The 12,995-nt window shown below is 39.0% G+C and overlaps 1 protein-coding gene across 1 annotated transcript in view; it reads right to left on the bottom strand.

Moving 5' to 3' along the window:
• Positions 1 to 2,501: 2,501 nt before the first annotated feature.
• The window catches only part of TSHZ1 (teashirt zinc finger homeobox 1), a 56,325-nt gene continuing 45,831 nt past the window's right edge, over positions 2,502 to 12,995 (bottom strand). Inside the window, exons 2-3 of the mRNA XM_030011552.2 lie at positions 3,784 to 6,975; positions 2,502 to 3,189 (exon numbers count right to left, since the gene is read on the bottom strand). Of these exons, the coding sequence (XP_029867412.1) occupies positions 3,791 to 6,975 (3,185 nt within the window). The 3' untranslated portion in view covers positions 2,502 to 3,189; positions 3,784 to 3,790. The remainder of the gene's footprint in view (positions 3,190 to 3,783; positions 6,976 to 12,995) is intronic.

Below are 12,995 nucleotides of genomic sequence, written 5' to 3'. Positions count from 1 at the left end.
TAATGCAAGGTAATGTGTATATTTTTATGCCTTTATACTTAATTGCAATTGCGTTTTAGCGGCCTCCATGATAAGGACAGATTATGTTTGCTGTCATTATTACCAGCATAACTACCCAGAGAAAGCCGTAACAAAGTTACGCTGCAGAAGACATTAGTGAATATCCCACCAAATGCTATTAAAAAAGAAAAAAAAGTCATTTCATTCAGGACTAATGTCATCAGTACACAGACCTCTCAAATTTGCAGTGGTTTGCATCAGCTTCAAAATAGCAACACAGAAAAGTGCACAGAAGCAGAAATCAAACCTGTGAAACAGACAAACCAAGCTCTTCCCCTCTCAGAACAGATACAAGCAAACATGTAAATACCAGCAATGCAATGCTGAAAAAAAAGTAGCTTTATACACCTCTGAAAAGAATCAGATACAATGAGTTTTGAATACGTGACAAAACAGGTATACAGGCTTACAGAGGCTACTACGGGTTTTAAGGCTGTTACATCTCTCTTCTTCAAGACCAGTCTTGAAAGGCTATGTGGTCTCTTCCATGTAGTAGCTTTAGTAGCTACTAGTAGAATAGCACAAAGTTACCTTCATTGAAATCTGACTGAAATAAAGAAGAAAAAAACCTGCAAACCAATCTTGAGGAAAAGAATAACTCAGCTTTAAACTGTGCAATTTTTTTTTAAAAGGAAATTTTTCAGAAATACAATATTCAAACAAAAGTGGCAAAACTCCAAAGAATAAAGATCATACTGTCGCTGTGCTTCATTTTGTTAAGCAAGTGAAACATCAGAGCCCTCAAATTTTCAGCTACTTCATATTTCAGTCTTAGAAAGTGTTACATCAGCATAGTCACCAGGTAAGGCTGCTAGTTTATTCTAAATGGACTTTCTTCAGATGCTGGCACAGATGATGAGTGATTGACCAATTCTGAAGCTATCAGAACTGAACGGATTTAGCAATGTCATAAACACCTCTCGAGGGAGTCACCTGGTGTTGAATACTCACTTTACATGCCGTGTTTCAAAATGAGTTTTAATGGATTTACATTAGATTCAAAGCCACTTTAGAGCTATTATTTCTCCCTTTCAACCTTTTCACCCACTACTGCAATGTAATACAGCATATTCTATAATCACATGTTTGCAGGCCCGTGGTAAAGTAAACAAAACTTCAAAGGGTTATTATTTAAAGACTCTGTAATACAGCCATAGGCCTGACTGTTATTCTTCCTCACCACCCCTTGGGCCCAAAGTACATAATCATCCAGTAATTGAACTGAAATGTCTAAATGGCTAGATCCCCTGAAGGACATAGGTAGTTAGCAGCGAAGAAAGTAAGGGACATTTTAAAAAAACCTCATGGCACTTTCTTGCACTACTTACAAACACTATGTAAATGTAACCGACCTGGACCTGCTAGGCTTTTGCAGAAAAGAGAACAATGCATGAATATTTCTGGGGTTGTAACTAAAGATTAAATGTAGAACTGCGCTGTATTTGGAAGCAAAGGTCTTACATTCAAATTACTTTCAGAAGAAGTGAAAAGAAGGAGCAGAAATACACATACATACACAGAAGTATTTATAACGAAATAGTATCACTAATATCATGTGAAAGCAAACCCCTCTAGGTCCTCATATTTAATAGCCCCTCCAAAAAGTGTAATGGATAGCAGATCCCAGGCTTTCATACACTGTAACTGTCAAAGCACTCAGGAGATAGAGTAGTGAAGGCTCTGACAGCTCTCTTTTACATTCTAAATGACATCTGCATTCAACAGAACAGAAATAAAGATTAAGGGAAACACCTGATATGATAGCACTCAGCTTACCTCAAAATGCAATATTTAAAAAGTACAGAGAAACACAGGTCTGCCTTCTTGTACTGTAAGTAAAAACTGGTGTCAAAGCCTCAGAGGTCTTCACCGCTGCCAGAAAGGCAAGTACCGCAGCATTCAACAGACTACAGGGGCAGAAGCCACAGCCTCTGACTATGCAACTGTTGAAATCAAAAGGTGTTTTGCCTGAGAAGGAAGGGAGGAGACGGTCTTTGAACACACACAGAAAATGACTACGGGCACAGTCATACAGCATAGGAAAATCAACTTGGCCAAAACCTTTGCAGCCCTTCGTGTACTTCAGCGTTGAGCAGAATGCCCGTCGCTAATTGATGGCGACCCACTGATCCTGTACCTTCTGCAGTACGTACCTGCTGCAAATCTCTTTTAAGAGGTTATTAGTATTACGGCTTCAAATGAAACACGTCAGCGTACAGATCATGAGAGATGATTTCAAATAGATTTTTGCTGGTTGATTATATAAACGATGCCTCTTATTGCTGGAATAACACCTCAAAGGCAATATAATGACGACATGACAATGTATGTAAATCAAGAACTGCATGTGGGTTTATTTTACACTTGAGAAAACAGTGGATTTAATTGTGTGAACCAAAATGTACTGTACAATATTAATGATAAAACATCAAAATGTATAATTCATAGTGCATTGCTTGCTTTATTTTTATTTATTTATTTTTTTGTCAGATAGTTCCTTTAAGTACATGCATCTGGAAAGATGCAGGTGCCAGTAAAATTCCTCTATTTATATCAAGCTGCAGGAACTAAATTTTATTCAAAAAGTGTGGTTTTACATTATATACACAGAAATCGAATATAAAATGACAATATAAAAAGTTAAAAGAGAAAGCATACAGCCAGAAGGTACAAAGAAAGTTGAACAGTTTAAAATGGTACGATATGTAACATGTATTTTTTTAAGCTGATGCTGGCAATTTACAAGGAACAGAATCCAACATTTGCCCCATTTTTTTTGTTTTCATTTACCAATGCAGCACACTATAGAAAGGTCAGCTTGTACCAAAGCTTAACATTTGTAAATAACTATAAACTGCAGTATTTTACAGGAAAAAAAAAAAAAAAAAAGAGGAAAGAAAAGAGCATTTTTACACTTGTTTTAAATAACAGCTTGCATACTTTTTTTTTTTTTTTTTTGCCAAAAAGTGGCAATTCTCAGCATCCAGAGGGTTTGGGCATAGTGGCAACTTGGTTTGCTTTTTTTTAATTATTATTTAACTTATACAGTTGTGGCTTCCTAACCCCTTGAGTACTACACAGCTCTCCTTCTTCCAAGGACTGCATGCACAATTTCTTCACAAACCAGTTCTGCATTAAAAAAAAAAAAAAAAAGAAGCTCATTCATTTAAAAAAAAAAGTTTTGCTTCCGACACAGCTTTTGTTTGAATGAAATGCCTTTAAGCCTTTTGTTTTGTTTTGTTTTTCCTTATTTACTCACTTAGTCACTGGGAAAGGCACAGAAATGCTATTACAGTTCTCAGAGGGTTAAAACTTGACACTACCAGGTTCTGTGACCTTTATTGTCATGGCAACTTTGTAATTTTAGGATGTCTCTTTATCATTGTTCTTTGTGTCTTTCTTTACGGCTAAATTAATGTCTCTCAATAGTGTCTCCCACTATATTCTACAAAAGATAGCTTAACATCAAGGACAGATGTTGAAAATAAAGGTCAGACTTTGACTCACAAAAAATAAAACAGAAACAAAAAATAACCATGCACAGATCAGACAAAGAGCATATAAATATAACTACAAAATAAGTGTAAGAAAAAACAAGGTCCAGATAGGCAGTTCAGCAACAAAAGTAAGACTGATTTCAGAGGCTCAGGTCAGGCCTAGTGCAGTACTATGAAGAAGTTTAGTGCAATGTTCCTGTGGTCACTTGCATACCTGGCTGCTTACCTGGACGCTATTGTTTTTCTAACTCAGTTACATAGATCAGATGGTCCTCTGGGGACTTGCCATGTGTTTTACTAAGGTGCAGTTTGACTGCATGCTTGCTTGCAAAAGTTCGGTTACAGAGCTTACACTGGAATGTGGAGCCTAAGTCCTCCTCGGCAATTCCAAGTGAGCCCAAAGTCTTGTTTGCGAGGACTTTTGAAACATTCTGCTGTTCTTGAATCTGATTAAGTGGCAACTTTGACAGATCCTTCAAACTAAACCCTAGGTGTGTCTCTAAGTGACTTATGTATGTAGAAGCAGTCCTGAACTGAGAGGCACAATCATTGCAAAAGAAAACAGGATGTCCTGTGTCCAAGTTCTTTAAAAATTTAGTTCCACCTGTCCTCCTTAACTGATACTTCACATTGGCCAGCCAGTGGCTAATTGTGGTCATGGAAAGACCAGTAAACTTAGAGATGTGTACCCGCTCTTGTGGACCTAGGTCCGACATAATGTATTTGCCTTCTGGGGTCTCCCTCAAGCTGGAAGCAAACTGGGCTTGAAGGATCAGAAGATGCTGAGGGTTCCAGTTGGACTGTCTGCCCTTCCTCTTGTGTACTGGTGACAGTTCATCCAAAGCTTCCTCAAAACTGCTCCCATCAGCATCAGACTTCTCTGACACCGTAGATGGAGTTGAAGATTTGGGTGTCAAACGCCCTGTGAGGTTCTTCACCATATCAGAAATATCCAGCAGGGCGCTCTCCCTCAGCGGGGACGAGGCAGAGTCAGCCACACTGGAAACAAGAGGTTTATTTTTGGACTTGGTTAGATCAATAGGTTGATCACTGTTCTCATAGTAATACCGGTCAATAGCATCAGCCTGCTTGACCGGAGTGGTTGGGTAAATGGGTTTGTCCAACATGCTGTTGCTAATTTTGTACAGCATGGCCAAAGGGTCCAGAGAGGGGCTTACCGGCTTAGAAATTTTGCCTAAGTGAGTATTCATAATGGACTGTAAAGCGCTCAACGGATTAATGAAGGATGGCTCAGGTGAATGATCTGTGATGATTCCTAAATTGTTACAGCCATTTGCAACCTTTGTTTTAAGTGGCTCTGTACCATTTGGCGTATGTGCTTCTGCTGGACTATCCTTTTTGACCTTCTGAACTTCTGTCTCAGAGCTCTTCTTCGGCTGCTGTTTGTTATTTATTTCTTCTGCTTTTGGGAAGTCCTTGTTTTCTTTAGCAGCAGGTGACATGGGTTTGACTGGAGAACTCTTCTCTTTCTCCAAAGGCTTTTCTTCCTTCTTTACATTGATTTTACCTGTAACTTTCTCCACTAGTTCTTCCATAGCAGATACATTGCTCTTGTGAGGTGGGGGTGTGAGATTGCCTGGGGAATGGATGAGCGCATTGTGTTCTGACGACAGTGATTTTACACTGCTCGCGTAGGACGGCTGCATTTGAACACTCTGCACCGCAGGCTGAAGGGGTTTGACTGTTCCCGGGAGCTGGTAAGCCGCATGAATACTGGGATATCCTCCCCAGGAAGGGGCTCCATTCTGAGCTTTGCTGATAGCTGTTGTCACCGTGTTCTCCAGGGATTTCAATATGTCTATTCCGCCTTTAGGACTATCATCTAGGTCCTCCTCTCTGAGGTACTGATACAAAGTTGTTGGCTCAAATTTCTCTGTAGTGTCCTCATTCTCTTCTTTAATCTTTTTCTCTGTTTCACTGACCACAACCTTTTCCTTCTCCAGGTCTTTCTTCTCCTCTGAGTTTGTGGAGCCCGCTGGGGAATCAGGCTGCTTTTTAATGTTGGAGGCTGGTAGCCTTGTGTGGGTGGTGGGTGGAAGAGGTATAGACTGTATCTTCTCCTCCACTACAGGGTCCAATACTAGCTGTTTGCCTTTTTTGGAAGCAGAATTGGTCACCTTCAAGAAATGACCAGTGACCATCATATGAGCAGTGAGCTGCTGCAAAGTGTCATGGGAACTGCCACATTCCATGCATTTCAGTATTTGGGCCTTGCGTGCCTCAAACTGCCAAGTGTAGCTAGCACCATTTTGATAGCCATAGCGGTTATTTGGAGTCACATAGGGGTTGGCAGTTTTCTGATCCTTTGCAGACTCACCCAGTGAAGCTTCTGCAGTGATCCCTGTTGGCTCAGGTGAACAAGGTGAAGCTAAGTCCTGAAGTGCTCGCTTTTTGGTAGAAGGGACCAATTTAGTGATGGCTGGTACTGGCTCCTTCAGAGGCACTTTCTGGTAATGCTTTGTTTTTATCATATGGACGCTGAGGTCTTGCAAAGACTCAAACGAATGCCCACAGTACATGCACTTCAGCACTTTTTGGGCATCCTCTTTGCCTTCCATTTCCATAAGTGATCGTTTTCTAGGCTTTGACCACCGTTTGGTCTTATCAGCTTCTTTATCTCTGTTGTCATCACGGTAATGTCCAGTTTCATTCATGTGCACTGTTAGCTCCACCAGTGTGTCATAGGCTGCACTGCAGTCTTTGCATCGGAACTTGCTAGCACCGGTGAACACGGACCCATAAAGTTTATTGTTTTGCCGGTAAAGCTGTACTGTGCTGAAAAGACTAGGCTCTGGGAGAAGTCCGTACGATGAGGTCTGCTGCAAAGTTTTAGCTAATGCAGCTTGGTGCCAGTCGTAACCCGAGCCACCACTGTTACTATTACTGTTACTAGTATTACTGGTGGTCGTACTGGTACTAGTGTTGGTACTGGTAGTACTAGTACTCTGGGAATTGGCATTGGTGTCAGTACTGGTGGTGTTCTCATTCTGGCTGATTCCATTGTTGCTGGTGGTTGGATTGGATTTCTTTAAGTCCAAAGCTAAACTGGACCAGCAAGTCTCTGAAAGCAAATTTGCATACACAGCTTTTATTTGTGCCAAGCTGTCCTGTGGATAGGAAACATTGTCTGTGCACTGAGGATCCTCTTTCTCTTCTTTAGAGGAAGTGCTTTTGAAATGGGCCAGCTGATCGCTGTTTTCACTAAACGGCGAACCATAGCCTGCATCCTGATTAGTTGCAGTGCTGACTGGGGAGTTCTGGTAGCTTTGAGCCTCTTTGATCTCCGCTTCTTCATTGCACAAATACTCATTCTCCTGGATGTCCAGAGACAGCCCATCATCTTCCACGCTGTCTTCATCTATTTCTGCTGCTTTCAATTCCTCCTCAGGAACATATGCTAAAATACAGGAGGGGAGACGGGGGGGAAAACAAGACAAAGTTATCGAACACACACATTTTACATCGTTGCTGTCTTCTGTACTAAAAGCAGTAACCATAAAGACAAATTTTGAAGACACATCCAGAAACCAAACTCGCCATCACTCACACGCTCCACATACTATAAATCCACATACTCTGTCCTGGTTACAGTTTGATATCAGTGCTACCTAAGAATAAACTTTGACTTCAGCAGTAAAATATGTGCCAGGACCACAGCAGATACCATAATATCAAAACCAAAATCAAACAAAGAGCCTAGTAAACCAGTTTTTATCAACTTAAAAAATGGCCTGGCACTGAGCTATATTTACTGCACTACGTATACGCAACACATTGCAGCTGACCTGCACCCCTCAGACCTAGGCACTCAGAACCACTGGCTTGACCAGCTCCATCTCGTCAGTGCAGTCTTTTCCGGCAAACTGGCTTTAGCTACAGCTTCAAGGGCCATTTCTGTGTCCCTGACACCTGACTCTAATGGAGCTATATGGGGCAAGTGTGTCAGCTCAGCTGTTCCAGGGTCTCCTGGTGGTTGGCTGTACTGGGTCCATCTGAGAGCAGAGCAGCTTTCATTTTTACAAGGTGAAAAGAGAAGCAAGACTATGTTTTCTGAAATGGCTAGGATATACTTTGCCTCCTGTTATGATCTGATGTGGGTCCTGCATTTACCATTTTGAAAACAGCAGTCAGAAACTAAAAGTAAATGTTAGAGATTAATTTTTAAAAGCAACAAACGAAACACTTGAGACCTCCATCCCGGCTTAATTATTGGCTCACGGTAAATATAAAACTTTGCTATTGTATTGCTACCTGGTGAAACTATACAATCTTACCAAACTATGTGTTTATCTATATCAAACTATTTTTTAAACTAGCAAATGTGATATTCATGAGCAGATGGCCATTACATCAAAACACATTTACTCCAAGGGCCCAATTCACAGAAGTGGCTTACATGTACCTAAGTGATAAATGTACACTTTTATTGCATAGCAGAAAACATACTTGTACACATTTCCCTCCAGTTTTGTAAAAGAAGCTTAAAAAAAATCACAGTGATAATGGAATGTAGATCATTTATAAGCATGTCAAGGTAGAAAACACGGATTGTGAACAATTTTCAGTAATTGAATAAAAATATGTCTCCTTGTCAGATGAACTGTGCAGCAAGTGATGTTGAAATGTGGCCTATGTCCTTCCATGGTACAATACTGAAAAAAATCCCAGAAAAAGAGGCACTTCTGCTCCTATGTGATATGAAGAAAATACATATTATCACGTTAACAAAGCTGAGGCCTTCTTCAATTGGGGGGAGCGTAAGTACAAGTTGAGCTCCTTTTTGTACACAGTTGCTAATACACTCTGAGAGTTCTTTTCTGAAAAATAAAAAGAATTTCTCTCATTGTAATATGAACACTCTTTTAAACTTTCTTTTTCGTTAGAAAAGTAATAGTACTGCATTCTGTATTCACCTTTGCAATTCAGTCTTAATGCAGCCCCTAACTACTTCAGTCTGATCTTTTAAGATAAAGTAGGAAAGTAGTCCATCTAGTACTGGGGTAGTGCTAAACCTTAAGAAGCCCACTGCATCTTTCATATGTCCTCTAAGTGTCAAATTTTTTCAGAAGATAGTTTGATCTTTTGGGTTTTTAAAAAGTTTTAAGCAGGGTCCAATTCCTTACAGTTCCATCAGCCTCGGGTGTTTTCGAATATATTTAAAAGGACTGGTGAGTACTAAGCACAATAGAAGTCACTACAGAAATCACCCTGGAGGCAAAGGCCAGGAAGATGCCAGAAAAGCATTATAAAACCAGAAAAAAAATAATTCTTAAAAATGCATTTAGTCCATAAAATGAAAAATAAAATACAGACATAGTAAAAGAACTAAGAAGTCAGCCAGCTTCCCAGTCTTGCACTAATGCTGCTGTTGAAACACTCTGCAGGTATCTGAGCACAGTAGTACTGCTGCAGTTCTGAACTCTAGGTTTGCAAGTAGAATTCACTCCCACAGCTACAGTCTAAGATCTCTTAGCTCTCTCATTAAACACACCTGTTTTCAGTCATTTCTAACAGCAAAAGACAATACATTTTTAAGTTTCAGAAAAGTAAACAACAGTTATAGAAGAGTATGGTTTATGATTCTGAAATTACTTTTAAATAAAAAATAAAAAACCTCTGAGGCCTAAAATGCATAAAAATGGACAGTTACCATCTGGCATTTTTATTTAAAAAAAAAACCAACAGAACTTAGTAATGATCAGCAGACAGTCACCAAGTAGAAGCTGAAAACTGAGGGGGCCCACATTCTGAGCTTTTATGAACAGCTATCTTCTTACTAACCTCAGTGGAACTATGCCAATTTTCTCTAATTTTCACATTCCAGTATTTTTAATAAACAGATGTAAGAAACTGTTGAAGGTGCTGAATGTTGCTATAGTTGATACAGCATTTTGTAAGAATCCATATGAATTATGTGCTTACATCTCTTTACTTAATTCTAAATTGCATAAATATGTATTTTTATAATTGCTACATATAACCATCTAAATATCTGCTTAAGTAGAAACTCCAGTCGAGCCACTGCCCTACCTTTTATTTACCTTTATTTATTTATGACGGTGTGTTTTCTCTATTCTTGTTCTTTTGCACTTTACCATAAAAATAAAAGGAGCTAAACCACACAAGAAACGTTAAAACTACATGAAAGGTCGGTGTTAAACTGTCAAAGCAAAGAAACTGAGTGTTAGGGTGAAATATCCATCTTTCACTTACTTTCCTAGTCTTAGGTTCTGCTGAGACTACTACACGATTGAGTTCATTCCCTTACCAATATATACTGCAATATAAGAGTTAAGAATGTATGATTGGCCAGGACTCTGACTTTCTATGATTTCAGAATTCAAGCCAGATTCTAAAAAAAAAAAAAAAAAAAAAAAAGAATTTACATGATCTGCACACCCACATGTCTGTACAGTTGTTATCTGAAATAACATAGAGAAATAATGCTTCCTAATCAGAGAGTAATTTATCCAAAATGTTCATTTTCTATCATTGCAATCAAAAAGATTTTATTTAACTCCTTTAGTTACCATAGGATATACAGAATACCTTTTCATTCAAGACTACTAATGTTTATAAGATGAATAGCACCACACTCAACATATGGTATTTTGCAAGGTCAGTGCAATTCTCTAACTGAAAAGGTTTCTGTTAGAGCTAATTCAGAAGCACACAAAATGAAGAATGTTAATTTCTAAAAACATGCATCTTTTACTAAAATTCTCACAGAAATTTGACAAATAAGCGAGCTGCAGAATTTTAAACACAGCAAAAATATTCCTATTAGAATTACTTGCAGAGACAAGTAATATTATTCTATGTCAAATAAAAGCGCAAGATGTTCAGATTCTCCCCCTAAATTATAATAGGTAGATCAACAGACAGACAGATTTCAGACAGCATATCTTTCTGTGACCGAGAAACTCTCAGCAATCTTCTCCAGATATTCCTGCGTCTGCAAAGACACTGCTGGTTTACACTTGTCCTGAAACCACACAAAAATACCAAGAGCCGATATAAGCAGTGATCCTCCTCAACAAAAACTATATCCAAAGCAGAAGAAATTACAGAACATAATGTCAGCTTTTCTCTTCCTTCTCATTTGTGCATCCACAGACTCAGGCAAATGCATGGTGGAAAAAGAGGAAAAAGCTTCAAATTCCAGACAACTAAAAATTAGGGGGAGCAGTTTGTATATTTCTTTTCTTCTTATTAAGTCTTGCTAATATTTTTTGCCTATAAAATGTGCCTTCTGGATGCCAATGCTTCCCCATAGATACACTGTCATCTTTGAGCAGTGTTAAAAGCTGTGCATTCTAATCTAAGTGGACGTGAGACACTATATATTGTACATGTGAGTAGCCCAGCACATTGTGTTTGCTTCAGTGAGAATATTTACACTATAAATACACATCCATTGTTTGAAAAAGCAGACAGAGATCCGAAATGTAAGGATGTGGTTAAAAATATAAATATTCTCACATAAAACCTTTCTGTAACCTCGGACCTGTGCTTTTGAAGGAATCTGCCTCTACGGAGATATTCTTTTCCATTCAAAAAGGGATTCAGTATTGAATACATTATTTTGAAAAGAACAAAAAGTAATGATTGTGTTTAACAGTCTACAAAATTAAATGTAGTAAACTCTTCAAGACCTGATTTTAAATCCTCCAAATAAATAAATAAATTTATTCAGAAGAAACACCTAAGTACTGAAGGCCACAATTCAGTAAAGCAGTTGAATACTGAAATAATTTTCACTGAAATACATATTTCGTAGTTTCAACAAATAGGGATGGGTTTAAGTCTAAAATTCTTCACTAAATCAGGGCCTACTCTGGAACTAAACAGTAATGGCACGATGTGAGTGTTCACCATTTTTCAACAGATGTATTTCCACAGCTTCTAATATTTACCCAGCCAACAGGAGACAGCAGCTGCAGAAGTTTTCACAGCCCACACTGTCACCTTGCACAAACTGCACTCTAGGCTGGGGGTGACTTCCACTGCACACAAGAACACATTTCACATCTTGGACAAAAAAGTACGGATAGAAAAGACAATCTATAGCCACACATCTCCCTCATTACAGAAAAACATGAGGGAGAGGAAAAAAAACACTTACAAATACGTTTCCAGTATACAGTCATGAGAGTTTTACAAAAGAATCCAAAATCTCACATTGTGAGAGGCTAACATGCCTGCTGGAAGATTTGCAAATTTTCTATATTAGTATATACAAATGTTCATACAAAATTCTGGCACAGATGCTACAAATCTGTGTGTGTGTCTGTATTACAGTGTCACTACAGTGGAAAAATATGGCTTAGTTATGACAATGGCTGAGGAGCAGCACAGACTATCAGGCAACCAAATAACCTTACTACAGTGGTTTGTGTCTTTCATTTCTAATTGCAGCAAAATGGGGGGCAAAATACTAGAACTGCCTACCCTCTAATTCTAATGCAATGGGTCTGAAAAGTAGATAAGGTACTGTAACAAGAACAACCTCTGTGCTTCTAGCAGGTTGAATGATAACCCTTAAAGGCATTCCATTAAAAACCAACAAAAAGCTTCTTCACCTCCTTCTCTTCTCTCCCCTATCCCCTTAAAATGAATGCTGCAAATTATTAGCCAACACTGGCAATTGGAGAACGAAGCAGCTTGCATGCGGGTATATTTTCACAGTGATTCTAATCTGAGAAATTTACTTGCTCTTCCCCTTCTATCTGATACACTATACATTCAAGCATTCTCATTAGTGTTCGGATCACCAAAGAGAGCTGGAGATGAATCAGTCCATCCACCCCTCCTCTCCCTGCTCTGTCGAGATTATTTCATTGAAATGTTCATTTTCATCCCTGCTGGCAACATTAGAATGGAAGTATTTAACCTGTTTCCATTACTTATACAAATTACCATTATGGGGTAGGACAGATGTTAGAATCATGCCACATAACTGACTTCCATACATTCTTTACGGGGAGGATAAGAAGAGGGAAAGCTGTTAGATCATATTATCCAGTCTCAATAATGTTCTCTCTGCTACCAGATTCATTAACTTCCAACATCAACGTTTCACTTTCTTTCTGCGTGAAAATGCTCCGTCTCCTTGAGCTCATTTAATTTGGAGCAGGAAATCTTTGTCAGAAATAATTTTTTGATCAGGTGCTCTAACTAAGGGGTGAAGGGGGGCTGGGGAAAGAATAAAGAAAAGGGGGGGGGGAACCCAACACCTTGTCGAAAATGTTATTTCTCTAACATGGATGATGAAAGAGAAGTCAGTTAAGATGCTGGTACTCAAAGATGGCTGTCACTTCAGATAGGGGATGGCACGACTCACCTAGACAGGTGACGCTTTGGTGGAGCAAAGGCTTGCTGCATTATTGAGAGCACCAGAGATCAGGATGACAAAGA

The sequence above is a fragment of the Aquila chrysaetos genome, chromosome 4, assembly GCF_900496995.4.
Source record: "Aquila chrysaetos chrysaetos chromosome 4, bAquChr1.4, whole genome shotgun sequence".
Classification (NCBI taxonomy): Eukaryota; Metazoa; Chordata; class Aves; order Accipitriformes; family Accipitridae; genus Aquila; species Aquila chrysaetos.
This window is presented reverse-complemented; position numbering and strand designations above follow the sequence as displayed.